Here is a 25,846-nt window from a genome sequence, read left to right on the forward strand (position 1 = left end):
ATGGAGTTCATATTTCTTGTTTTATATTTTTCCTTTTTTCTCTGCCTCTGTGCTTTGGTGTGCCTATATTTTTCTGGCTGCCAAGAAATGACATATAAGCATGAAGGTAAGAAGTTACTGATTAGCTTGTCTGATTGCATTACAAGGAAATTAATCTCAGATCATTTTCATCATGTTAGGTTAAGTCCTTGAAAATGAGGTATTTAGACCTAAAGGGAAATTACTTCAGAAACAGAGAAATCAGATTATTTATATGTAAGTAGATCTAATTCAAAGCATTAGAAATATGAGGGTATGTTGAAATTTGCATATAATGTGGTCTATGTGTCAGTATTGATTTGTAACATTCTAAACTTTGATTTTTCCCAAGAACCATACTTCAGCAGAAGCAGTAATACTTGAGTTATAAAGACCTAATCTGTAATTTCACTTTAAAATTCTGTGAAAACACTGATATAAATCCACGTGAAACATACTTGCTATTAAATGCATGGCAGTAGTCAGTAAATATTAGAATTCAAATCAGAATTCTTCAGCAATTTGCATGAGTATTTTCTTAATTATGAAGTTATAATTTAGAAGTAACAAAAGTACAAATCAATATGAAAGAATCTTTAAGTGGCTAATTGAGAAAGTTCCCATTTTTAAGAAAAGTTGGTATGAAACTTGAATGAAAACAGTGTATAGTTACAAAAATCCAGTGAGTATTGTACATGCTTTATATAATTTTAAAAAATCATTGTGATTCAGCTTTTGAGGAAGATATGGAATATCCCTTGGAGTTGTATTTATTCCAGTGCTTAACAACAGGCTTCATAGGAACTTTTTTCCTTTATTTTTTTCTTTCCACTTGTAGCTAGTTGCTTCAGACAGTAGATGAGCAACAATAAAACTGCCTATTTTGTAACTGCCATGAAGCAATACATACATCTGCAATTAATATACAATGGCTAAGCACCTTATCTTTATTTCTATGGAAAGTGTACGCTACAAAAAATAAATGTACAGCTTCTCTAATGAGGAAGGAGTCATTAAATATAAATAATTGGTTTACTCATAACCTTATATATTATAGACCATCTATAGAATATTTAATATGTTTTGATTTTTTAACTCTCCTTGAAGCGTTGGGGTTTTTAGTATGATAGGCTATACTAATTTTGTTGCCTAATTCCCTCTAGTCTCACAATCAAGTGATTTATTAATATATGCAAATATTTCTCCTACTTTGGCTACTTGTAAAATGTTTACATCCAGCTTGTCTCCTTTGTCAGAATAATGGCATTGCTTTAAGTATCTTCTCAAACCTGTACATGTTTTTTCAAAGTCAAGCCTGTGGTGGTTTAACTATTGTTTTTTCTCAGTCCTTGAAACACTGTGTGTGAGTGGGTGTGTGCATGCAGGGTTAAAGGAAGATGTGTACTTAAAGCTGAGTTACCTACAAAAGTGGCTGTAGTTTGATGTATAGCAGAAAGATCTGTGGGTATAAGCTTTATCATTAGTTTTAACTAAACTGCTGCTGACCTTCATGGTACTGTGTTTTCTCTGCCATGTGTATGATAATAAATTGGAGGTTTGTTCTCCATCTTTTAGAAGTCCCTTCTAGCAGCAGTTTCTAAGTCAAGATGACTGTTTACTTTGTCAGCCTTTGAGCCTGTACTTTATTGCAGGTTGTGTTTGAGTGTTGCTGAAGTGTGTGTGTTGTTTTTGAGGCCAAAACGCGCTTGAAGCAGGAGGCGTGAGCAGGGTCAGCTGCTCTTCAGTCCTCTGAGTTGCTTGTCTTTGGCCAGGTTCCTCCACAGCACAGGCTGCTTGTTCTGAGTCCCATCCAGAGACAAGCTGGTATGGGCAGCAGAGAGGCATCTAAAAGTATTGATGTAAGAATCTCCTTGCAACTTTGGTTTGGTTTTACTCTGAGCATCTTTGAGCAGAAGGTATCCACACTACAAAATGAGGATGTGGCCTTCCTGAAAGTCTCTTGGGTTTTGTTTTCCTCTTTCTTCTTCACATCCATATAATCTACCCTCATCTTTATGGAAGTGCATCAGTTTGGAGTCAAAGTTCTTCCTGAGCAGTTGACCTGCCAATCCAAACTGTAAATTTGTCTTCTTTGTAACTTGAAGGTAGCACCATTTCTTTAGCCCTGTTTTCAACTCTGTATATTTACTTGTAGTATTACTCTAGATGATTATAGGCTGCAATCAGTAAATACTAAAGTAATGTTCAGAGAAGACCTTGGCTACTGTTTACTGGGTCACTGGAGTTTTCCAACTTTTTCACCAATAACTAAGAAAAACTAACTTTTCAGAGGCATGTTGTGGAGACATTTTTTGGATTTGATGAAGAATCTGTTGATTCAGAAACATCATCTGTAACGTCATATAACACAGATAAAACAGACAGGACACCAGCAACACCAGAAGAAGATTTGGAAGATGTAAGTAATAGCTGATTTGCTCTTAATTTGTATAAAAATGGACATGGAGTGTTAAATGCAAACTTTTCTTTTCCCCCAGCTGTTCTGCCACAGGAACTATTAAAGATTTGGCAGAGAATTACTTTGTTTTGTTTCAAGTCCAGTAACACATACATAGTCATCACAGTAGAATTAATAAGAAAATATTCTGCCTGACAGATTTGGCAGAGAAAGAAAATTGTTTTTCTCCAACCCTCTCTTGCTAGTGAAAAGAAAATGAATTGGTGCATTGCTTTGCCCAAAGTCGTTACTAGACAATAGTTTGCATTTCAGCCTTATAATTTATTTGACTGTTTTGATACAACCAGGATTTTCTTCCTGTACTTAACAATACTTGGAGAGGATTTTGCAATTCATTGAGGTTTAAATGATCATAGGTAGTAAATATCCACTGACATGTTTTGTCTCAGCTCTCTGATGTATAGCACAGCTGGCATGCTTTAAAAAGTTGCAGGGCTGAGGGCAAAGCATGAATTAGATGCTCTTTTTCATCTTTCTTTTCTGTTCACTAACTTGTGCCTAATGCTCCTCAGTCACAAGAACCCTCCTATTTTTCTAAGTTTAATATTTAATAATATTGTAATCTCTTTTCCTTGGAGATTAAGTTCCTGGAGCAAAAACTATTTAAAGGGGAGGACCTTTCTTGCCTTCTGCATTATAGAAATGACCTTGAAAATGTTGATGTCGTTTGCTCAAAACTCAATGAAAATTAAGATTTTACAAATCATTTATGTGAAAAAAAAAAGTTTAAAGAAGAAATCTTACAGCTTTTAAAATACAAGTTCTGTGTGAGTGTGCTAATGTGGGTAAAATGCTTTGCCCTGGCATTGTAGAGAAAAAGAATAAGGAGGCAGTGATGGGCTGCATGACAAGTAAGAACAGAACCCCTTCAGCAGCTCCAGAGCAAGAAGGGCTTCAGAAGACGGTGCTGCATAGAACTGTTCACTCTTGACTTTCCCCAGCCAGTTTCTTCCCGTTTCTATACATTAATGCCTTATATGGGAACTTACAGTGCCTTGAGATGTAAGGTAGCCACAGTTACTGATCTCTGCCTTTATTTATTAAAGTCCATTAAACTCTGAGACTCAATATGCGTTGTGTTGCTTGTGTTTGTGAGTCTGTCTTTATATAAACAACCCCCTTATCATATATATTTATACAAAACCATTTTTCCCCCCACCTCTTCATTAAGAGCACTCCTAAAGAAGAAGCTGAACTAAGGTTCTGCCAGCTAACGAGAGAGTACCAAGCTTTGCAGAGAGCATATGCATTGCTTCAGGAGCAAGTCGGTGGAACCCTGGATGCAGAGAGAGAAGCAAGGGTAATTTTTTTTAACTGAAATTTCTTTTAACTCTGAAATCATTGAAAAAGATGGAAAAACTTGGAATAGCAGGAGATACCTGTACAGGTCATTTAAAAGTGCAGCACTCTGTTTTTGAGGATCAGAGAGTAAGTAAGGTTACAATTTAGATTCCTCTGGTGTGATCAGAACAAAGATATCATTATACTTCATTCTAGCATGCCTAATATATTGAAGATTTCAGTAGTAAGACACTGTTATTGAAAATTATATCCAAATTGAACCTGCAATTTGGTTAGCAACATGATGGGTTTCAAATGAATCGGCGAATGGGTTGTTATAAGTACTTGGGTACTTTTATCATATGAGTGTGTTAAAAACCTGACTCAGATCTGACAAAGGAAGTTTTACTTAAAATGTTTTGTTGGATATATGAAATAAAAAACTGTTTTCAGAAATCTGCATTTGAGAAAGTATTTTTCCACTAAAAATGTACAGTGTCCAGTTTTGGGCCCCTCACAACAAGAAGGACGTTGCGATGCTGAAGCGTGTCCAGAGAAGGGCACTGAAGCTGGGGAAGGGTTTAGAGAACAAGTCTTATGAGGAGCAGCTGAGGGAACTGGGGCTTTTTATTCTTAAGGAAAGGAGGCTGAGGGAAGACCTTACCACTTTCTACAACCACCTGCAAGGAGGGTGTAGAGAAGTGAGGGTCAGTCTCTTCTGTCAAGTAATAAGCTATAGGATGAGAGGAAATGGTTTCCAATTTCATCACAGGAGATTTAAGTTAGATACCAGGGAGAATTATTTACTGAAAGGGTAGTCAAGTATTGGAACAGGCTGCCTAAAGAGGTGGTGGAGTCACTTTCTCTGGCAAGGACTTTAAAATCCACTTATTGGATATTCTGAAGTGTAGAATGTGTGCTTGTGGGAGCAGGATTTCCCTGTGTTAATGCACAAAGCTTTCCAGATAAAAGTTACAGGAGAATGTAGGCTGCTTGATATTATCTGGAGTTATTTACAGCTAAAAACGTTAGGCTATTATCCCCAGAGCCACTATTTAGAAGCTTCAGGGCTTAAATAAAAATGTCATGTTTTGTTTTGGGGTTTGTTTCTTTTTTTTAAGATTCTTTGAAGTGGCTCTTAACCAACCTTAACTTATTTCCCTGTGAAATATAGTTCTTATAATAGCAGAGCTGTTGCTTTGTGGCTTTATTTATTAGAGTTCTTAGCATCTTACACAAGCCCAGCTGCCTTTGACGCTGTTTTTAAGTAGGACACTTAGCCAAAGAAAGAAGTAAGGACTTTGGAGGTCACTTTTCAAGCTGGAATTGGGTCGGGGGGTATAATTGCATTTACTATTAGAGTAAGTTTTCAGAGGCACTCGTGTTTTGAAAGTTATGAAAGACTATTACATGGTTTTTTGCTTTCATGGGAAGGGAGACCTTTGTATGAATATTTTTGTAATAGCTTTTTTGAAAATTTTATTTTACAGGCATTTGCAAACTGTCCCTTTAGTACAGTTTGGAATTTTTGCACTTTCTTTTTCATGGTGTTTTGGTCTCTCTTGTCAGATCCATGCAAATCCACCTTTTGAGTGAGTCAGAAGGTAGCTTTCTGCATGGTTAGTTTTGTAGGGCCCAGTGTTCTGGTGGAATGAATGTTTTCTATTACATTTAGATGAGGCTTAAGGTAAACAATAGGGACCCAAAGATGCAGAGAGAAATCCCTGTAGGAATGCTTGAACTGCTTGCATGAAAGCATACCTGCAACAGGGAAGGAAAAGTAGTTTCTTCAAGAGCCTCAGTGACTGAAGTTCTCCAGAGATGTCCTTTAGTTTATATCCTTTTTGTTTAGTATTTCTATGACCCCACCCCTTTTAGAACATCTCTAGACTTCGAGTAATACCTGCTGTAGTGTACTAATGTAATAATCATGTAGACTGAGGAAAACTGATGGGTGTGTGCTGCTTATGGCATATATAAATTATGTTGGTTCTGTATTTTGTTTACCTATCAACCTTTTTCATTTCTTATAGCAATTCTTTCTCTTGCCCCTTTTTCCCCAGTTGCTTTGAATTCCTGAAATTTATGAATAGCTTCCTAGTGTTTTTTCAGTTTCAAACTTGCCCATCACACCCACTCTCCAGGAAGAGCTTTGTCACTGAATATGTGACCTTAACATCTTTTCAGGCTGGGAAGGGAAAATACTGTAAAGGTGATGGCATTAATTGTTTTGTAACATAAACACAAAAGCAAATTTTAAATGAAGAGCATAAAAAGCTTTATTTGATGCTGTGTGCAATTAATTCTCCCTGTCTACCTGGATGTGTATGCATATACACACACTTTTTGATATATTTTTTTTCCCCAGACTCGTGAACAACTGCAAGCTGATCTTCTCAGGTGCCAGGCAAAAATTGAGGACCTGGAAAAAGCTCTAATCGAGAAAGGACAGGTAAAAGGTTCCCTTAATGTCCTCTACCACATCATTTTCTCCTTTGCATGCAGTGGTGCCCTTGCCATCTTCATTGCTTGCTGGTGTGTTCGTACAAGTCATGCTGCTTAATTCCTACTCCAGCAATAGATTACTGAAAGTATTGTGTAGGCTATGAAAATCCCATTAAATATTCATTTTCTAACACATCATATTAAAGCATAATATTGAAATAACTGTATGTACATGCATTTCAAATTCTGTCCCATTGTCATTTGGTGAGGGCCTTTCTCCTGTTTTCCAGTTTGTATATATTTGCTATATATAGATTCCAATAAAATAAATCCTCTATATTTGTACTGGAGAATATTTTTAGTGTGTAGCAAAGAAAAAAATCAAAAAAGAAATTACACACACACACACTTCAGGTAGAGAAATGAACCAGAGTTGTGGTGTTACTCTCATGGGCTTGAATACTTGGAGGACCCAACTGCTTTCAAATTCTCCTACCATCACATAGAGTAAAATTAGGCCTTATGCTTCTGTATATCTTGTAAATACTTGATGAAGGTATAGCTACTGATGCATATTTAATAATGTCTGAGATCTTCAGGAAAGCTGATTAAGAGTTATGAGAAGGCATTTAAAAAGATGTCCAGCTGCAAAACTGCTAGAATACACTGAGAAAATTGGGGAGATGTTATTTTGCACTTTATTTTTTGAAATAACAGTTTTAAGATTGCAGGTAACATATGGTAATAAAGTAAGATATAGAAATCTATAGATATACGTTTCAAAGACTGTAGCATTGAATAAAAGCAACTTAATGCCAAGTTAATGCTATTAATATTATAATGGTTTGTACTTTGTAAGAAAAAAGTTTCTGTAAGATTCTGTATAAGTACAAAGGTTTTGGGACCATCCCCAAATAAAAGCTAAAGATTGTTTCTGCTACCTTCCACACAAACTGCAATTTGCTTAGTAAATAAAACATTACTAAAAATAGAAAATATGTTACCAGTCTAAAAATGATGGTGCACTGAGCTTTTGGAAGAATAAATGGAACTGAAGACCTCTGGAGGATCTACTGCTGAAATTTTAGTGTGTTGATAATAAAGTTGTTGTGGGCAAATTGCTGTGTAATTGAGAACATTAACAAAATAGTCAACTATTACGGTGTAAAATGTTATAGTACTGTGTATTTGAGTATGATAAGTGAAGATGACACACATGTAAGCAATGACTTCTGTGTCCAGAATGGTATGTCAACATGGTATGCCTGGAAATTAGAATTTAGCTATTGCTTTGAGATCCGTAACCATGACAAGCAGCTGTATAATATTGTCTCTAGTGGGCTAGTTTGCACTAGCATTAGCTTTCCACAGAAGTGGTGAGTGTTTCCCTGGGAGCTCTAACAGCAGCTCAGTTCACCAGACCTGTTACACTCAATTTACATCCGATTTACATTAAACAAAATAAATGGTTGTGATGATCAACTGAGTTCTTTGTGCACTATGTGATTTTTATTTTTTTTATGTATTTTTTTAATTATTATTTCTTGTTCATTTATGTGGTGGTGGTAGTGACTTTGATTAATACTGTTTGTGAAATGTTTGAAAAGGAAACAATGAATCAAAAGATCCTAGTGTATTATCCCAGGAACTTTTAGTTGTACTTTGCAGCTTTAGGAAACAAAAGCAGCTAAGACCTTCACAGTTTTCCTGAATTCAAATTCAGAGCAAGAGATTAGAATCTTATTGTTAAATGATGATTTGAAGCTTGATTTCTGACAATTTATGTGTAATTTCAAAGTCAGTGTCAATGGCTCTTGTTAATCTCCCACCAATTCAATCTGTCAGAATTTCCTAGATGTAAAACAAAAGTAATAATACAACATTCCTGCAATGTGCATTGAGTTGCATGAATAAGAAGCATAAAACTAACAGAAGAAACCTTTATAGTGGGAAATAGTAAGTAAGTCTCCAAATATTGAGGTATGTAATGTGCTAGGTGGATTTATGTGGGGTTTTTTAACGCTCAGTTCTCTCAGTGGCCTAGTGTATATATAAATACAATTCCACTGAAGCCAAGTTTTCTCAGGAAGTTGAACTAACTCCATCAAGAAAGACACAGAAGTTAGTTATCAACAGGGCAAATTAATCCTTTTTTTTAATACTTGTGTGGGATGGAGGAGTTGAACCTGCAGGTCTGATGTAGCTGTTGAACCTGCCTCTTACCATAGGCATACACTGGGATGTCCACCCTAAACTTGTGAGCGCAGCTCTTTGTTCATTCCTTGACCACAGGGAAATGCTGGTTAAATGTTCAACTGTACAATGGATTTTATTTTTGACTTGGGTTAAAAAATAATAGCCCTTCAAAGCTTGTTTACTGCATGAAGGTTAAAATACACTTGTGCGTTCTTGTGTATGAGTGGGGAAAGTAGAAAGAATGGTAGATTATGAAACTGTAGTGGACAGGAGGTAGAAAAACATACTTTAAAAGTTATAAAAAAATGTAGTTGGAGTAAATATTATACCATAGTATTTTATTTTTTTGGTTGATGTTTCAAGAATAGTTAATTAATTATCATTAATTTGTGAACTTCTCCTGCAGCATCAGTGTGCAAATACCTTTCTGACCAAGGAAGTATCAGCCTTAATACTTTACTAAAGACATTCAGATTTTTAATAAGTTGTCATTTTTAGCTAGAAAATAATTTGATCTAGAGTTAGTATGGTATATTAAGTGTTGGATGTTGTTTTGTTAAACTGTTAAAGGGAGAAAATAGCTAATTTGGCTGTTATCCATTAAATGTGAATGTCCAGCTATGGCTGGCAGTGAGATTTTGTAACTTGGGTCTTTAAAGGGATATTTGATGAGGTCTTTTGAGGCCATGGAAAAACCTAAAAAACATAGATCATCTTTGGAACAGGAGATCAAATGGAAATACAGTATAGAATATCTTATATTACTTCTCTTCCTCAACAGCCTTGAATTCCTTATCACACTCTGTATTAACCTGGTTCTCATACTCTTAGCAGAAGGCAATTAACTGCTTACCACTGAAGCTTAGTTTCAGTTATTTGGAATAGTTAAATGGTTTATCCCCTTTGTCCACTGGGATTTGCACTACACTACTCGAAATGGGATGATTTTCCAAGAAATATCCCAAATCTTTGCAATAGAAATAAGTAGTTTTGAGTTAAGCTGAGTAATTATTTTTTTTAATGACATAAAATATCACAGAAGTGTGTACAACCACAATTGCTATATGTAAAGATTTTAATGTATGTGCCTAGCTAGAATATATTAGGCAAAAAAGAGACAGCTTCAGGAAAAAAGAGGAACTTTTATTTTTTTCCTATAGTTTAAAATATTTATTTTTGGAATATTTGAGAGCTTTATTTTTTGCATGTGATGATTTTTGTACTTGAGTGTATACTGATGTCTGAAATCTTCTGATTATTGCTTCCATATTACTCATTAGTCTAGTTTAACAAAAGATATATAATTTTAATATTTTAATCCTCTTCTTCCTTATAGGATTCAAAATGGGTAGAAGAAAAGCAGCTGTTAATCAGAACAAATCAGGAGTTGATAGAGAAGGTATGGGAATATTTTCACAGTTTTCACTCTTTATCATAAAAGGATTGGTAAAAGGAAATGAATGTACAAAGTACTGGAACATCAACATGAAAACTGGTTATGTCACTCCAGAAACAGAAATTCAGATAAAATTCTGTAATTAAGTACCAATATGTTTTTGGACTCTTTGGGAATGGAAGCTGCTCTTTATTATGGAATTACATGTTTTATAGCCAGCAGTAAAACCAAGCTGGGTGATGCTTCTGATGTCCAACAAAATACAATCTAAAATATTAAGTGTAACATGGAATCTCGTATGTCAAACAGTTGCACAAAGGTTATTGTTGTCCTAATTGCTAAAAAAATTTGCCTGCTCCCTTCAGCCTTGCATTTCTTAAAGTCTTTCCACATGTTAAGCAATAATGATTGATTTAAAACTCTTCTATTGTTTATGGTCTGAGATGATAACTCAGATGAGCATCATCATTGCCCTTCAGTGATGCTCAGGAAGTGAAAGAATTATTTTAGCTAATTAGTAGCTCAATCAGTATTATAGTAATAAGATAACTGAAGAAACATTCATGACTAAAAGTAGCTACAACTAGACTTAACTTATTCACTTAGGTATTATAAGCATTGTAGTGCATTCTGTCAGGCATTATGCTTCTGTTTATTTCACACAAATGAAAAAAGGACCCAGTTTAGCTAGACAGTAGACCAAAGATATTAGTTGGCATATAATGAACAGTTTTGATTTACTATTTTGTCATTGATAGTGCCCAAATCATAAATCTGGAAAATGAAGAAGTAGGCATTAAACCCCCTCCTTTATTGTCTTTCATTTAATGTAAAGAGTAGATGTTTAGTTATCCAAAAGAAATGAGTGTGGTGACCCAAATGTAATCCAGCTTCATACATCAACTGATTTTTAAGAGAAACCTTTTATTGTTTAACTTCTAGATATAATAGTCATGTCACTCTTCATACTACTTCCAGATTACTGTTCTAAGAGATCACTGACTATTTTCTGCTGGCAATTATCACAAACACTTTCAGATGTGATGCTCCTTTTTCATCTCCAAAACACAGACCATTGTCTAATGAGAAACCAAAATAATTAACAGCTTTGTCCAAACCCCATCACTCCGTAATGTCTTTTTTCCATTGCTTACAGGGTGTTACAATGTTCTGTTTATCCCATAGATTTACAGAATGGAACAAGAGGAGCATCAGCTGAAGAATGAGATGCAAGATGCAAAAGACCAGAATGAGCTGTTAGAATTCAGAGTGCTAGAGCTTGAAGTAAGAGATTCTCTCTGTTGCAAACTCTCAAATGGAGCAGAAATTATGTTTGAACCCAAGCTGAAATTCCTGTAAAGATTACTGATGTCTGGTGCATGTTTAAGGGAAGTCACTTAGGTATCTATTTTTTAAACGTTGTATCTTGGGATAAAGAAATTTATACCACTGCCTTAATATGTTTTGGAGAGAGTGCTCACTAATGTTTATTAAGATGTAACATAGCTAATATATATTGCATATAGTTTGTTTTTCATCTAATAAAATATTTTGTTTTGCAATATTTTGCCTTTTTTATTTGTTTCATTTCCATAACTGCTCCTTTCTTGCATGTAAAATCACTTGGTATGTATACTGTAGCCTTGGTTGGCATTGTTTAAATTAACACACTGTCTCACATCTTGCATGCATTGATCTGACTAAAGATCTGACACATTCATCACATCATTGTATAAGTGCTTTTAATTGCGTTGGTTTAAGATTGACAACATTCATATAAAGTAAAATGACCTTAAAAGAACACATTTTGATATCAGCTTTGAAAGAATTTCTCTTACCTGAAATCCATTTTTTGATGGCATAAAATGTTCATGGACTGGAAATAATTTGCATCAGTCAATCAGAAAGTGGAAGGCAATCAATCAATCAATCAGAAAAAAGAAAAACAAACCAAGACCTCTGACAATGTCAGAGTGAAACTGGTGAAACACAAGTACAACTTTACATAAGTGAAATAACAGTGATTTGTGAATAGCAGTTTGAACATGTAGCCCATGATTACATCAGAAAGCAATTCTTCTCATCTCTTCATAAATAGGGCCCATGTCCAGTTTGGTAGCATTAAACTACTCGTGTGTGATGCATATTTTTCATGCAGTTGTACCGCCTGATAACAGTTTGTTCAGATTCAAAGATCATCAACACTCTTAATGCCATTTAGAACAAACTCTCCAGGAAACCTGTCGTTCTCACTCCATAATTTTCATCACCCAGCACGTTTCACCAAAACTCGTGGCATGTGTAACTTCTCTGGTAAAGATGAAAATGTCATGTCTTCCTGTTACATGGACATTCTTCTTTTTGTCTTTGACATTTCTTAATCTTTTTCTTAATCTTTTACTTTATTGACCGTATATTTTCTAATGTCATTTGCTGTTATTTTAAAATTTATGAATTTAGGTTATTAGAACTTTAGTAGATGTTCAGGAAATTAAAAATATTGTCTAATATATGTATTTATATTTTATTAAGCAACTGTGAAGTAAAATACTGAACAATTTAGCATTTGAATTGGCAATTACACTAGAAACTGCTGCCCAAATTGTAAGTAGTCTAAGAAGTAAAACAGTCAAATACATTTTCTGAGGAAAAGACAAAAATACATCTTTTCTGATTGTCTTTTTCACATGGAAGAATCACACATAAAATAGCTAAGTGATGTGCCAAGTTTTGTCATGTGCCAAATCTTTAAGGACTTGTTTCACAGAATAACAATGGGAATACCTTTGTGTGGTTGCAAGGAATTACTTTCAACCTTAGCAGGCAAGCACGTAGACATGAATCTGACTGACAGTGTGAATGCTTTAGTAAAAACATGAACACTTCTTGCAATCCTGATAGTATTTTTTTTGAGAGGAATTAGATTATTTTGGATGAAAATTAGGCTTGATCAGAAAACACAACCATTTGTCTATCATGTAATCATGCAAATTCAGGTGTTTAATACCATCAAATAATTTTTTTTTAAAAAAAGTCTAAAATAGTAACTGAATTTGAGCAAGAATAAAGCTTCTGACAACAGGTAGGTCATTTTAGACCATTTCAAAATTAGACTGGTAATGCAGAAATATTTAAAATAGAGCCTATGAGGGGGGAAAATCTGTAGAGATTTTCTCCTCTGCATTGTAGTTTCAAATTAGGTCTAAGTTAGTTAATGAAGAAGAGTTGGCATGCTTTGTAGCTTGCTTAAGTGAACGGATGCAGCCTGCTTGCCATAATACTTAAAGCACCTCACTTTGTGATTTAGGAAATTGGACAGTGTATAGATGGTGATAGGAACACAATCTTTGCAGTAGCTCTTTTTCATTATACTGTCAGAAATGGAATTTCTTGTTGGTGGTGCCTTCTCTTGTAAAATGGAGAGGAAATCTGATTTTCCTCAGTCATGTTCCCATGGCCAGAGGCAATTTAGAGTAAGCCACAGTGCATTGGTTGCCCAGAGCCTTCAGTCATTTTCACAAGTATGTTATATTTTAAGTAATCTATTGTTTTAACTGTATTTTTGCTTCTGATAAAATAATGGATTGGTGTTTTGAAGAAATGCATATAAGTCAAGTAGATGGGCTGGGTGTGTTTTAGAAATAGTATAGTTTTAGACAAATGGGAGCTTCTGGGTTTTAGTTTGGGCACAAAGAACATCAAGTGTGGAATAGTGCTGCCTTTCAATGTATTCCGACATCCTGGGTTGTGCAGTGTCTAGGACAGAGGATTTACATGCTGTAATAGAAAGGTTAACTATAGAGCAAACAGGCAGCAGACACACAGCTTTCATTTCATTGAGAAAATCTTCAGTGATGGTACTATTCAGTGATGGTACTATCTCATGGTGGAGCTTAAATTTTTTTATGCAGTTTCTTCTCCCTAAATTGTCCTTCGTTTCATGTAGGAAAGTGATAGTTAAGTAAAGTTGTAACCAATATAAACTGGAGAGTTTTTAGTGTTCCAGAAAGTTGGGGGATTTTTGACCAGCATGCAAAGGCTTCTGCATCTGAAGACTGTCAGTTAACTTTGCAGAAGCTGCATGCATGCAGTCAGCTGGAAGGTAATGCCATCTCTGTGTTTAGCTAAAGCCAAAATCCTTCTAATATGGTGGAAGAAGGAGGAAGCAAAGTGTATCTGGAATCTGAACGGGAATCTGCCTGTTCAATGTATGAGTGTTTTATAAAGGTGGGTAATAAACGTTTGCATATAATCACACTTGTTGTTTTTAAACAAAATCTTTCCTCAGGAGAGAGAACGAAGGTCGCCGGCGTTTAATCTTCATATCACCACCTTCCCTGAAAACAATGGAAGTGCACTTCAACTGTTCTGTCACCAGGAAGGAATAAAGGTATCTGTAGAGCACTAGTAACCATTGGATGGCCAGGGACTTTTTCAGAATGAGCAACCCGATATCGAAACAGATGGTTTCCCATCTTGCTGTAGGATGGCAACCTGAAAAAAACAAATACAGTAAGAGAAGATATTTTCACCTGTGGGAAAGGGATCTGTTGGTCGGTCAGGGGTTTATTGATGACAATGAAGGCTAGGCAATCGAGTGAATTTATGTTTAGGATAGTGTTGTAAAATTATTACAGAGAAGGTGGTGGATGTTGATGTAATTCATGGTCAGGCTTGCTACAGTACTTTGATTTTGATATAAAATGCTTTCATCTAAGGTCAGAAATATGACATTTACCCATTATTTTACACCCAGTTTAGTAAAGCACTGTTTTTTTAAATTTTTTGTCTTTGTTAATTGATATGCTTAAGAAAGTTGCCTGGGCAAGGGCCTTGAAGCATGAGGTGCCTGATCCAAAAACTTATTCAAACAGGTGAGACACTTATCTATAATCTTAGATAAAGTACAAGATAAACACCAGGATCTCACTTGGTTTACTTCTCCTCTGAGGAAGCAGGAATTACTTTTTTCTCTTCTGCTCTCCCCAGATAGGCTACCACTGATTTATATGCTGGTTCACTTAAGACTACATTCAGCATCATTTTCTTAGCAGTGTGGCACAACAGGCAACTTCTCTGCAAGTAACTGAAGTGGAATATCTCTGTGTGTTATGCTCTATGGCACTTGCTAGTAATTTATGCTTGTATTTGTAATTGCATTATAGAAGGTTTGTTTGTATTCAGTGCCTTAATAAGCATAATACACTCTGTAATGGAAATAAATTGAATTTGTAGACTGCATAGTGTTAAAGAATAGTGTAGCCTAAAAGAAAAGAAAGTTAAAAACAGGTTCTTACCTGAAGGTTTGGTTAGAATGAGTGTTTCTGGCTCAATAATCATAGAATATTCTGAAGGAACTCATAAGGATCATCAAGTTCAACTCCTAAGTTCAAGAACTTACTGAATTAAATTCTTCACTAGTGTAACTGATTGGCAAAGAAGTTTCCATTCAAAATCATCAATGCTGATCGTAATTAATAGTTTTAACACCAATCCAAACACAAAAGCTCTGCATCATTCTAAGCTTTTTAATGTGCATTGTTTAATAGCTGATGTAACGTTTGGAGACACTGCTGAAGTGTTTGGGGAGGAAGACAAGAGAGGGAGGGGGCTGCTCAGTGTAGACCAACTTGAGTGCAACACGTTATCCTTTTTTGCAGCCAGGATGGGCTAGTTTGTAGACTCTCTCAGGCATCTGTGTCTGGTCTTCAGGAAATCTTTCATTTCGTATTAAGCCTTCCTTGCTGGAGTCTGTCAGGGACAGAATCACAAGCAAATATATTCTGGTGCAGTTACCATTAAAAAAATGTTAAAGATTGATCACCCTGAGTACCCAGGTAATACACAACACATAGATGCAAACTAGCACGTTATGTACTGTAAGTAATGAAGCTAGGACGCCAAGACACAGCCCTGGGAAACGTTGGCCTCTTCTGAGAAATGCTGCATACAAGTAGAAATTGAGGGTGCCAGCACTGAACAAGGCTTTATGCATGTGTGTTAGGCAGTTTGGACTGACACCAACTGGCCTTTGCCAATGCCCTCAAACCTTCCTGCCTTCAAGCAGTGTGGCTGCATAAAAGCTGCTGGTGGGTATGATCCCCGATCCACAGAATGTGATTAGTGCAGGTTAAACAGTTCCATGCCCTTTTCCAACAACTTTTAAAGTAGAAAATAGAGTCCCAGACACTGTGTACAATACAGACATTGTGTGAATTTATTCCTCTCTTTTTTTGCATCAGAGGAAGTTTTTTTCTTGATTTCAGGGACTAGGAAGGGTTGTTTGCTGCTTTATGGGCCTGGGGGCTGATTGGCAGAGAAATGTGGCTTTCTACACACAAAAGTTATGAGCTGATTATGTGCATATTCTCTTCTGCCACTGTGAAGCTGATATGAAACTCAACTTTTTTTAACAAAGTAATAATAACGTTCTTCACAAATATTTTGCTCATGCACTCTGTTGTTTTAACTTCTGTAGCTTGATGTGCCTGATTCTCCACTCCAAAAAAAAAATAGAAAAAACCCAGTCCTTTAAACCTGTTTAGTTGCTCTTTTGTCTGCATATGTCAATGGGCTGGCAAATCTAAATCATTCAGGAACACTCTTCCCTCATGTACAGACATTCAGGTTATTTGCTTTGATCAAGAGTGACATTCAGTTATGTCTCAGGAAGTATCAGTAACACCTTTGTAATTGTGAGGCAAAACTAATGTTTCACTTATTTTTATGTTTCAAGTCTTCTGCATGCAGAAGTGAATAAAAGGTACATAAAATGTATCCTGTGAAAATTGTTTCTCACCTACAGTATAAAAAAATAAGTGTTGAACATCTTTTTCAGGACGTGAATATATCTGAACTTATGAAGAAGCTAGATATTCTTGGAGATAATGGGGTAATTTTTAACTTTTAATTTCAAATATATCTCTAGTTTTATTATTTTAAGGTATTTTTTCCCACAACGCTCAAGAAAATGCAGAGAGTGATTTTCACATGCCTGTATCTGCATAAATGTTTAAGTACTGCTTTTTACAAAGTGTTTTCTCAAGATAGGATTTGATCTTGTATGAATGGCAATAGTGAGAGGGAAAGATATACAACAGGCTAGGGAGGAAGATAAGGAACTCAAAGCCAGAGCAAGTTATTCCTGAATTTCTTCTTTGAGTAGTAACAGTAGCACCTGCTGCTGTGAAGGATGCCCCAGACAGGAGTGGTCTTGCTGGGATTAAAGGCAAGGATAACTGCTTTCCTTTCTTCTCCTGGATTGCCAAATACTATGTGAAACCTTGGTCATGTGGTTGTGGCACAAACATCCATGAAACAGGGTCTACTTTAAAGGTAGCTTTAACAAGTTGAGGTATTTCTAATGCTAATTTAAAGCTCTAGATTAACTTTTATGTTGAAAGTTCTGTGGAGGTTTTTCTGATGCTTGATCTTAGTGTTGTTTTTGTTAATGGGGAATCTAGATCTGAAGTACGTGAGGAGATTGACTTGCTGTGGGGCTATATCTAGTGAATGGGCATTTTTCTGGCTATAAAAATAAAAGAAATTTCAAAATCCCTGACAGAAGCCACTGAATTTTCATGGAATAATGAATTGTTGTAAAAGTGTTGTGCTGAAATAGAGTGGGAGGCTAAATACCTTGATTTGCCTGTTGGTACTGTCAATCATGAGATATCCTCTGGGCATGTTTATAAAATGCTAATTGTTATAGCTGATTTATTCTTTAAAGTACAGTTAAGATTTATCAATTTATTAAAGGATGGATTTCAAATCCATTCTAAAATGAATATTTTTCTATTTTAGAATTTGAGGAACGAAGAACAGGTTGCAATAATCCAAGCTGGGACTGTCCTTTCCCTCTGTGAGAAGGTAGAATTATTAAAGATTTTTCTCTGCCTAAAGACTGACCATGTCTTCTAAGAGATCACACAACTTTGCAATGGCTTTTCTGTTAAAGTCATCTGGGTTGGAGCATGTATTCATTCTTACATGCCTGTCGGGATTGTGATGTCTTGAGGTAAAATCAAACTTACAAAATAAACCAAATTTAAAGATAAAAACATGGTTTGAAGATATTCCCCTAGAACAAAGAATTAGAAAACACCCTTAAAAAAGAGACTTCATTCTCAAAATTGCCTGTGTCCTCAGCTTTCTGGGAACAGGGTGCTATAAAGTCCTCCATAAGTTGTTACCACCATAGTCCATTTTGGGCTTATTTCTCTGTGTGAGTGAAAAAGCTCTGAGTGGTCTGTGGTTCTTTTCTCTATAAATTACTCAGCATAGAGAGTGAACAAAGTAGTTTGTACAAGATAGGTAATTGATCAGGTCCTCAGTTCTGCATAACTAGATCTTTACTTCTCCAGTTGCAAACAGAATTAAATCTGTACACGAATAATGATGGCATTTAGAATGAAGACATTTTCATAGGTTTCTATTAAATCTCACATAGATGCATTTTTGAAATTCAGAATCAGAACTTTAAAGTTTGAGCATTTTGTAATAGTTACTTTAATTGGTATAATTTTGTCAATCTGCTTATCTAAATATCTTCATGTAAATAACCTAAATTAGGTAATTTAATAAATATCGATTTAAGTGAGTAATTGCTATAAGCAAAATAAAAATGAGGAAAAGCATTCAAATCCCTATGGTTTTCAATGTGTTAGAGTGTTAAAAAGGGGAGGTGCTGATGGTAGCCCATTGCATTCAAGAAGAAAAGTGGAAGAACCCCAGTATGCAAAACTAAGAGAGAAAAACTGGCCAAGCTTTAGGGACTGGACTGGGTTGTTATTCTTCAAGTACATTAGTGTTTGTGCAAGAAAGTGCCACTGGAATTAGTGAAATTGTCAGAGGAGTACAGAATAGAACATACACTACATTATTTATAAGTCATTTCCAGTAGCAAATTATGAGAAAAATAAGGGTTCGGAACCTTTATCAACTGAAATGGTTCTTTAAATGAATAGAAACATACACTTAAAATGGAAACTATTTATGCTAAAGTTTGTCTATAATTTCATTTCACTTTTTTATTCTTTTTTTTTTTTTTTTTGGACAAAATTTTTACCAGTTCCTAATTTGCCTTTTTTGTGTGTGTATGTGTGTATTTTTGTGTGGCCTTACCATATAATCTGGTTCTTTCAGAATCTGAACATTCCATCAGAAGGATGCAGATTTTAGGTTTATCTTTTATAAAGATGCATTTAAATAATGAGATGAAAATGGTTCATATTATGTCATTTCACTGAAGTGCATCACAATGACCTAGTAAGTACAAGCTGAGAGCAGATTGAATCAAGAAAGATTGAATCATGAAATCTTTTCCTATTTTCATGGTGCACTATCCCTGTCCAAATTTTACTAAGACACAGAATTACAGAAAATAGTCTTATGCTGTCCTTAACAAAACAAAAATGATACTGTGTTTCATAATATCATGTTTTACAGCACAGAAAACAAAAATCAGACAAAATCTGTTAAGACTGGTTGAGTGTTTTAATATGTTCTGTTGGGTGCACATGCTGAATTCAGATTGAAAGAAATTTAAAGCAACCCCACTGCCTTCTCCACTGTAATGTAACATTTCAGATGATTCAAAAAGTTCAGACATCTTCCCATGTGCATTCCTGAATTTCCTTAATTACAGGAAACTATCACATGTAATTGTCTCATAATGGGACCTTTTGGTACTACAGATAGTGATGTTGTGCTGGTTATGCTAATGTGCTAATTAATCACACTCAGTCTTTATTTGGATCAAATCGATCATACTCAGCCACTAAGTGATCTTTTGGAAATGAAGCTACCAAAGAAGGGAAGTTCCTGGGTTCTGCTGGCTTATTTTTCAGTGCTACACCTGATTACGAGTCCTAAATGCATGGTTGTCTCTTCTGTGCCCCTTGGTTCTAGAAAGACTTGCAGACATGGGAAGATCAGAATTTAACAATTAATATCAACATTTAACTCAGGATATCATTCATACCTTCCAAAAATGTAGACCTCTAATTTTTGCAAATGATCCTTCATTTACAAATATTGAGGGCAGCCTTGAGAGGTGCTGAGGATTTCATTTTCTATTGATTTCAAAGGTTCACAATGCTCACTGTCTTGATGAATCCTTTATTAGCACTGGGGTTTTCCTTGGGCATATCTTCAGTCTGCACCTTTAAAATAAAGGAAACAAAGACAGTAAGAATAGAGTCATGAATCATGAGTATGGTGTTCCTGTTCACTTAGTTCTGTAGAAAGCAAACCTACTAAGTAGATAAAACAGGTTTCTGGTTTTATCCACCAGTCCCTCAAATAGTGACAAGTCCGAAAGGATGAAATGAAATTCACAGTTTTCTTATTTGTGAACCTATGTTTGCAGGTTTCCTATCCAGATCTTTGGGGAAAAAAATGATATGTCATTAATTCTTTTGAGTCTGACCCCGATGACCAAAACCCTAAATTAAAATGTCAATGTGTATTGCTTACTAAAAAAAAATCAAAATAAATAGGAACAACTTAGTATTAGTAAGCAAAGTATTTGAGGAAGTCTATGATTGAGTGGTAAAGCTGCAGTTGGGAGCTGACACTATGAAAAGAAGCAGTAGTGTAAACTGTACTCTGTAAGCTAGTTATTGATCTTTATTGTAGACCAATACAGAAATTAAACAAATACTTCACAACTGAGTGTGCCCACCGATTCCAATAGATTAAACACTGAACTTAAATATAATCCTGGTGACAGCAGTTCAGCATTTCATATTACAATATGTAATTTTACTTTTTGACTGCAATGGCCATTCTTTTTAATCTCATTGATTGATTTTCATTTTTTTTTGAATGACTAGAAAGGTAAGGGATTAATAGCAGCATCCACATCAGCTCCTGTCTGTTTTGTTGTTCCCTCTCCATTTACCAATGTTTTAGAAGTAAGCCTCTTCCCATGAAGGGTGCAGCAAGCTGTGCAAAACATGCTGTGTAGGAAAACAGTCTCCACTTGTTAGCCTTCAGGATGCTTCTACAGTCCTCCGTTCTGCCTGTGTTTTCATGTATATCTTCATAATGAATAGATTAGGGAAAAGTATGTGCCTGGGAGTGTTGGCTACAAACTTACAAAATGTTTGGTGCAAATTTTTCACAACTCTCTTTTTTTAATTTATTTCTTTTCCCCCTCTTCACACTGCTGTGTTCATGTAGTGGTTAAAACAGATAGAGGGGACAGAAGCTGCACTGACACAGAAGATGTTAGACTTGGAGAATGAAAAGGTAAGAAATAATAATAATGTAATTACTTTAGCTAAAACTCATCTGAAAGGAAGGCTGATTGGCTGCCTTGCTCTGCTTAAAAGAGATTGCTTCATGGTAAAATAGGCAAAAGGTTTCTAGGGCATTTAATGCTTGCATTCTTTGGGATGGGAGGACACAATGTCAAAGCTGTGTAGTACAAAAATAGCAAAATATATACAAATTAGTACATAAAGGTATAACATTACAGTGTGAAATTGTCTTTGTGCTTTCTCTATGTATTAATTTGTCTGGCGACAGCACAGTCTTTTCAGTCTTGGGGTCATGTTTGTAGAATTGTCAAGGAAATGCCTTTGCTCTCTGGTGTTCAGCTGCCTGACAAGTTGTAAAGGCCTCTTACCCCAGATGACCTTTGACCTTTCTTGCCCCAAGGTCTTCATACTTAAGGACAGAGTTTTTTCTCAAAAGCATTTTTGTCTTGCATAAGAAACTTGGTGCTATATTGACCTTACTTTTCCATATGTTGACCAAAGAGTTTTGGAATGGGTGCTGGGCTCCTCATCTTTGAAAACACTGATTAATCCTTGCTGGACTTTTTATTGGTAGATAATGAATCAGCATTACATTCATCTTAAAGAATGGGAAACTGAGGCAGGATGTTCCCCATGAGCACATTAAGGGTGGACGTGGGATATTTTCAGAGGAGCAGTAAAGCACCCTCACCTGTGTTTCTCTCTTTCCTCCCTTGACCTGCCCTGTGCAAGTGGTAACTGTTGGACCACACGTTTCCATTCACCTTTGAGACCTTGTGTGCACTTTGTCAGGTCAAGGCAGAATTGTCCACTGTTGTAGAGGTATATACTTCATAGGTGCAACTCATTAATATGATACACATATTTTAAGTGCTAATATTGCACATTTCATACTCCAGATATCCTTGGGATGATTGTGATCATTGACTACAGATTTTCTTTGCTTTCAAGTGGAAAGCTCACTCGAAAATGATGGTATCTATGGTTCTTCATGAATTGGGACAAAGAACAAACACTCTCTTGTTTTTATTATTACTCAGGACCTGTTCAGTAAACAGAAGGGTTATTTAGAGGAAGAACTTGACTACAGGAAGCAAGCTCTGGACCAGGCATACATGGTAGGAAAAGATCAGTCATTAAATTTCCATGTTTGAAAAAAATTGATAAAATGTGGGGTTGGTTTTCTTTTTTCTTTTAATTATGAATGGAATTCTTTTAAAATGGATTTATTTCTCTGCCAGACTAGGAAATCAAATACTGCTTAAATGGAGACATAGGAAATGGATTACAGTATTTAGAAGTGTAATGTTTCTGTACTGCATTTTTTTATTCTAAAACATGTGAACATCTTGTTAGTTCATCTGGAATGGGAAGAGCTGGTCTATATGTGCACAAAATTACCACTGGTAAAATACAGCTGAAGTTACTTTAGATCTTCTCCATTTTGCTTTTTCAGAAGCATTTATAAATATTACTGCTGCTAACCTGGTACCTCAAGTTGGGAATGCCTGTTCTTCCTATGCAATCCTTTCCTGGTCTGTCCTATCCGACCGTACCTTTCCTAGTTTTCAAAATTGAAGCTGCAACCTTGCCTTGTTTTAGCCTTACCAACAATTAGGAAATATCTAGGAAACAGTAAAACTGCAGACCCAGCTTTTGTTAACAGTGAGACTTCAGGAAATCAAAATATAATGGCCTGAAGAATTATTTATATGTTGTAGATATCATGGTGAAAATGTTTTCAGGGAAGAAGCAAGGTCTAGCACTCAGAGCAGATAGCAGAGACAAAAGCAAGCCAACTCTGGTTTTAGCACTGTGACCTTGGGCAAGCCATTTAGCCTCTCTGTGCAGCTGTTTATGCATCACTAATATGGATAGGATTACCTACCTCACCAAGGTGTTTTGAGGATTGAAGGGATGTTGTCAGATACTTTTGATCCAAATATTGTAAGTCTGGATACTGGTTTTTAATAGGATCGTGCTAACCCCAGTGGGTAGGGACACACTGCCTTGATTCCTTCCTTCCTTTATGCTTGGGAATACAGTTCTCTGTATGAAGGTAAAGTTTGCCTGTGCTCTCTGCTTTGCAAAGTAACTGCAGTTTTGGTCAGTGTGTGAGAATCTGGTTAGGAATCTGACAAACAGCAAGAGGCTGATGAGGGACTGGTGTAGGCAAGTACACAAGTGCTCCTCTTTGCTTCCGGCAACTTGGATCTAAGCCAGCAACGTAGGCTGTGAGCAATGACAGTAGGGCCAAAGAGAGGGAGACAATAAGATGTCTGTTGTTCACACTTCTCCCTGTGGGCTTTTTATCTTACAGCATGGCTTGACAATTCAGTTATAGTGGAAGGGAATCAGTTTGCTTTGATTTTGCAATGTTCGGCATCAGGAGTTGGGGCGGGGGGGAGGTTTCATGTGTTGAGAGCAGAACTACAATCTGAATCTTTCTTAGATAGAAGAAATAAATCATTTACTTGAATGGGAATCATTGCCCGGGTGTAAATCAGAGCCAGGAAGCTGCGTGCACTCTGTGTGGAATGCTCCTCACTGCTCACAACTGCTGCTTTCTGTCTACCTGTCTGTGTCCATCCTGCCCTCCTGCCTAAGGCTTCGCTTGCTAGCCTTCTCCTCTAGCTGCTGGTGGGTCGTTTGCTTGCTGGATTCAAACGGCAGCCTGTCTGTATGTGATTTGGGTTGCATTAGAAAATCCAGGAGCTGGAAGCCACGCTGTATAATGCCCTGCAGCAGGATCCAGGAAGGCGGGCAAGCGAGTCGCTGACCGAAGCCCAGAGGGAGGATTTGCGAGCTGCAGTGGAGAAGGTGCGGCGGCAGATCCTGAGGCAGAGCCGGGAGTTTGACAGCCAGATCTTGCACGAGCGAATGGAGCTGCTGCAGCAGGCACAGCAGGTAATCCTGGTTCTCTCTCCTCCCCTTTGTTGGTGTTACCTCTGTGGTTGCCGCCACTGCCCATACAGCAGCATCGCTTCACCCTCACCTTGTTGGGATACGCTGAGTCTAATCTTTGTATTGCTCCTGTGCCAAGGAGACGAGCAGTGTTTGGACCCAGTTGTGCTGGGCACGGTACACACACAAAATGGTCACTGTCTCACTATAAGGTCCTGTTGCACAATCTGTTTCATGTGTGTACAACCACACAAGTCTCCACACACAGCACTCCAAGGGGAGCTATGGCAAGTTTAGGGCCTAAATTAGAAAAAGTCAGAATGGAAGGTTGCAGGAGTGAACAATATGAAAATAAGAACATCTCTTCTATTTATTTTGGGTGTTTTGTGAAATCTTTTAACATTAATATGTGTATGTATATATAAAAAAACAGTCATAGGAAGTCTTTCAAGAGGCCATTTACGAGTCTTTACACCTTTAAACTAGTTCAGAGAAGCCTTGTTTGTCTAAGCTACTTCTTTAAGAACAAATACTGACATCTTGAATTCAGGCAAGTTCCTAGCAAGTGTGGTATTTATTTTCTAAATATTCATTTGGTAGGATTGCTAGGTTTTCTATGCAAATATTCAGAAAAAGAAGAGAACTGCCTGTTTCAAAGTGTTAATTATTCCAGCAGGAAAATTGTTTCTAAGGATTTTAGTTCCTCTTTATAGTAACCTCTGAAAGACGCAGCCAGATCCCTTAGATCTTGAGGATGGCCCTCCAGGTGCTCTAGCTGCTGTCTGTGCAAATCTGGAATTGTAAATGCCAAACTCTGCTATGCAGATGTGCTCAGGGTGTTTTTGTTATCTCAGATGCTAGTTACTCAGGAAAGGACTGCATTTAGTTTAGGTAAAGCCTCTCTCCATTCAGGTTGCTTTGTAGATGAATATAGACCACAACTGATATAATGTACTGAGCTGGCACTGTTGTGTTCTTCTCCTGTCATCCCAGGGTGATAAGAAGTACTCATGATGCCAATGTTAGAGATGAGCTCTGACTTCCTAGAAGTCTCCTTTCTCTTCCCTCTCACTGTGTTCCCTTCGTTTGGAACATGTAACACTGAGATCAGGAGATGAATTCTTTTAATGGGTGTCAAATCAGTGCTGGTGTGCAGAGAAGGTAGACATGGTAAAAGTGTCAGAAAGACAGAGTAAATATATGAAATTTGGGAAATAAGGATGGAGCCAGAAGTTATTAGCCTAATAGTATTCATGTAACTGAACAATTAGTGGGAATGTGTCTGGTTTTTTGCCAGCCAGTCCAATTTCCTAGCCAGATAGCAGGGGTTTAATTTGGACTGTGTTCCATTTGGTCAAATGGACTGCTCACTGTCAGTCAGAGCACTTTAGGTGCATATCTGGAGTACATCTTCAGTTGAGTTTAGTTCATGTATTCAGATTGCTCCACAAAATAGAGTTAAACATGATGAGTGTGGAAGGAACTTTCACTTCTGCTCTGAACAAAAATGCTAGCAGAAGCATGGCCTTGTTAGCCATGGATGTTTATGTACCTGTCTCCAGATCTGTTTTATACTGTGTCATTAGAGTTTTGTGTTGTGCCCATCTCATTAGACGTGCTGATGTTACCATCCTGCAGGACACATGAAACTGAGTTCTACTGCTTAATGAGCGAAGTGTTTCAGACATCTGCTTCTAATCCCTTGTAGTAGACAAGGAAACCAAAGGCAAAGTTGGTAGTTAATTTGCCTGGGAATGTGAGAGGTTAACAGCTTGCATTTGAAATCCTTTGCTCCGTTTTTTCTTCTCAGATGTTTTCTTCTTGGAGGTTTTATTTGTGGGTCCTTCCAGGACCAGTGGTCAA

The 25,846-nt window shown here is 36.6% G+C and overlaps 1 protein-coding gene across 2 annotated transcripts in view; it reads left to right on the forward strand.

Moving 5' to 3' along the window:
• JAKMIP1 (janus kinase and microtubule interacting protein 1) overlaps positions 1-25,846 on the forward strand; it is a gene marked incomplete at its 3' end in the record, with an annotated part of 65,767 nt that overhangs the window by 26,980 nt on the left and 12,941 nt on the right. The window contains exons 8-18 of one of the 2 annotated variants that reach the window (XM_084266781.1): positions 2,309-2,437; positions 3,669-3,797; positions 6,147-6,230; positions 9,756-9,818; positions 11,001-11,099; positions 14,104-14,205; positions 16,654-16,707; positions 17,619-17,684; positions 21,000-21,068; positions 22,120-22,197; positions 23,783-23,986. In XM_084266781.1, the coding sequence (XP_084122907.1) occupies positions 2,309-2,437; positions 3,669-3,797; positions 6,147-6,230; positions 9,756-9,818; positions 11,001-11,099; positions 14,104-14,205; positions 16,654-16,707; positions 17,619-17,684; positions 21,000-21,068; positions 22,120-22,197; positions 23,783-23,986 (1,077 nt within the window). Of the gene's footprint in view, positions 1-2,308; positions 2,438-3,668; positions 3,798-6,146; positions 6,231-9,755; positions 9,819-11,000; positions 11,380-14,103; positions 14,206-16,653; positions 16,708-17,618; positions 17,685-20,999; positions 21,069-22,119; positions 22,198-23,782; positions 23,987-25,846 lie in introns of those variants that run through there. The other variant, XM_084266782.1, reaches the window with a different exon arrangement.

Source organism: Gallinula chloropus (genome assembly GCF_964237585.1).
Source record: "Gallinula chloropus genome assembly, chromosome: 7".
In the NCBI taxonomy this organism is placed as follows: Eukaryota; Metazoa; Chordata; class Aves; order Gruiformes; family Rallidae; genus Gallinula; species Gallinula chloropus.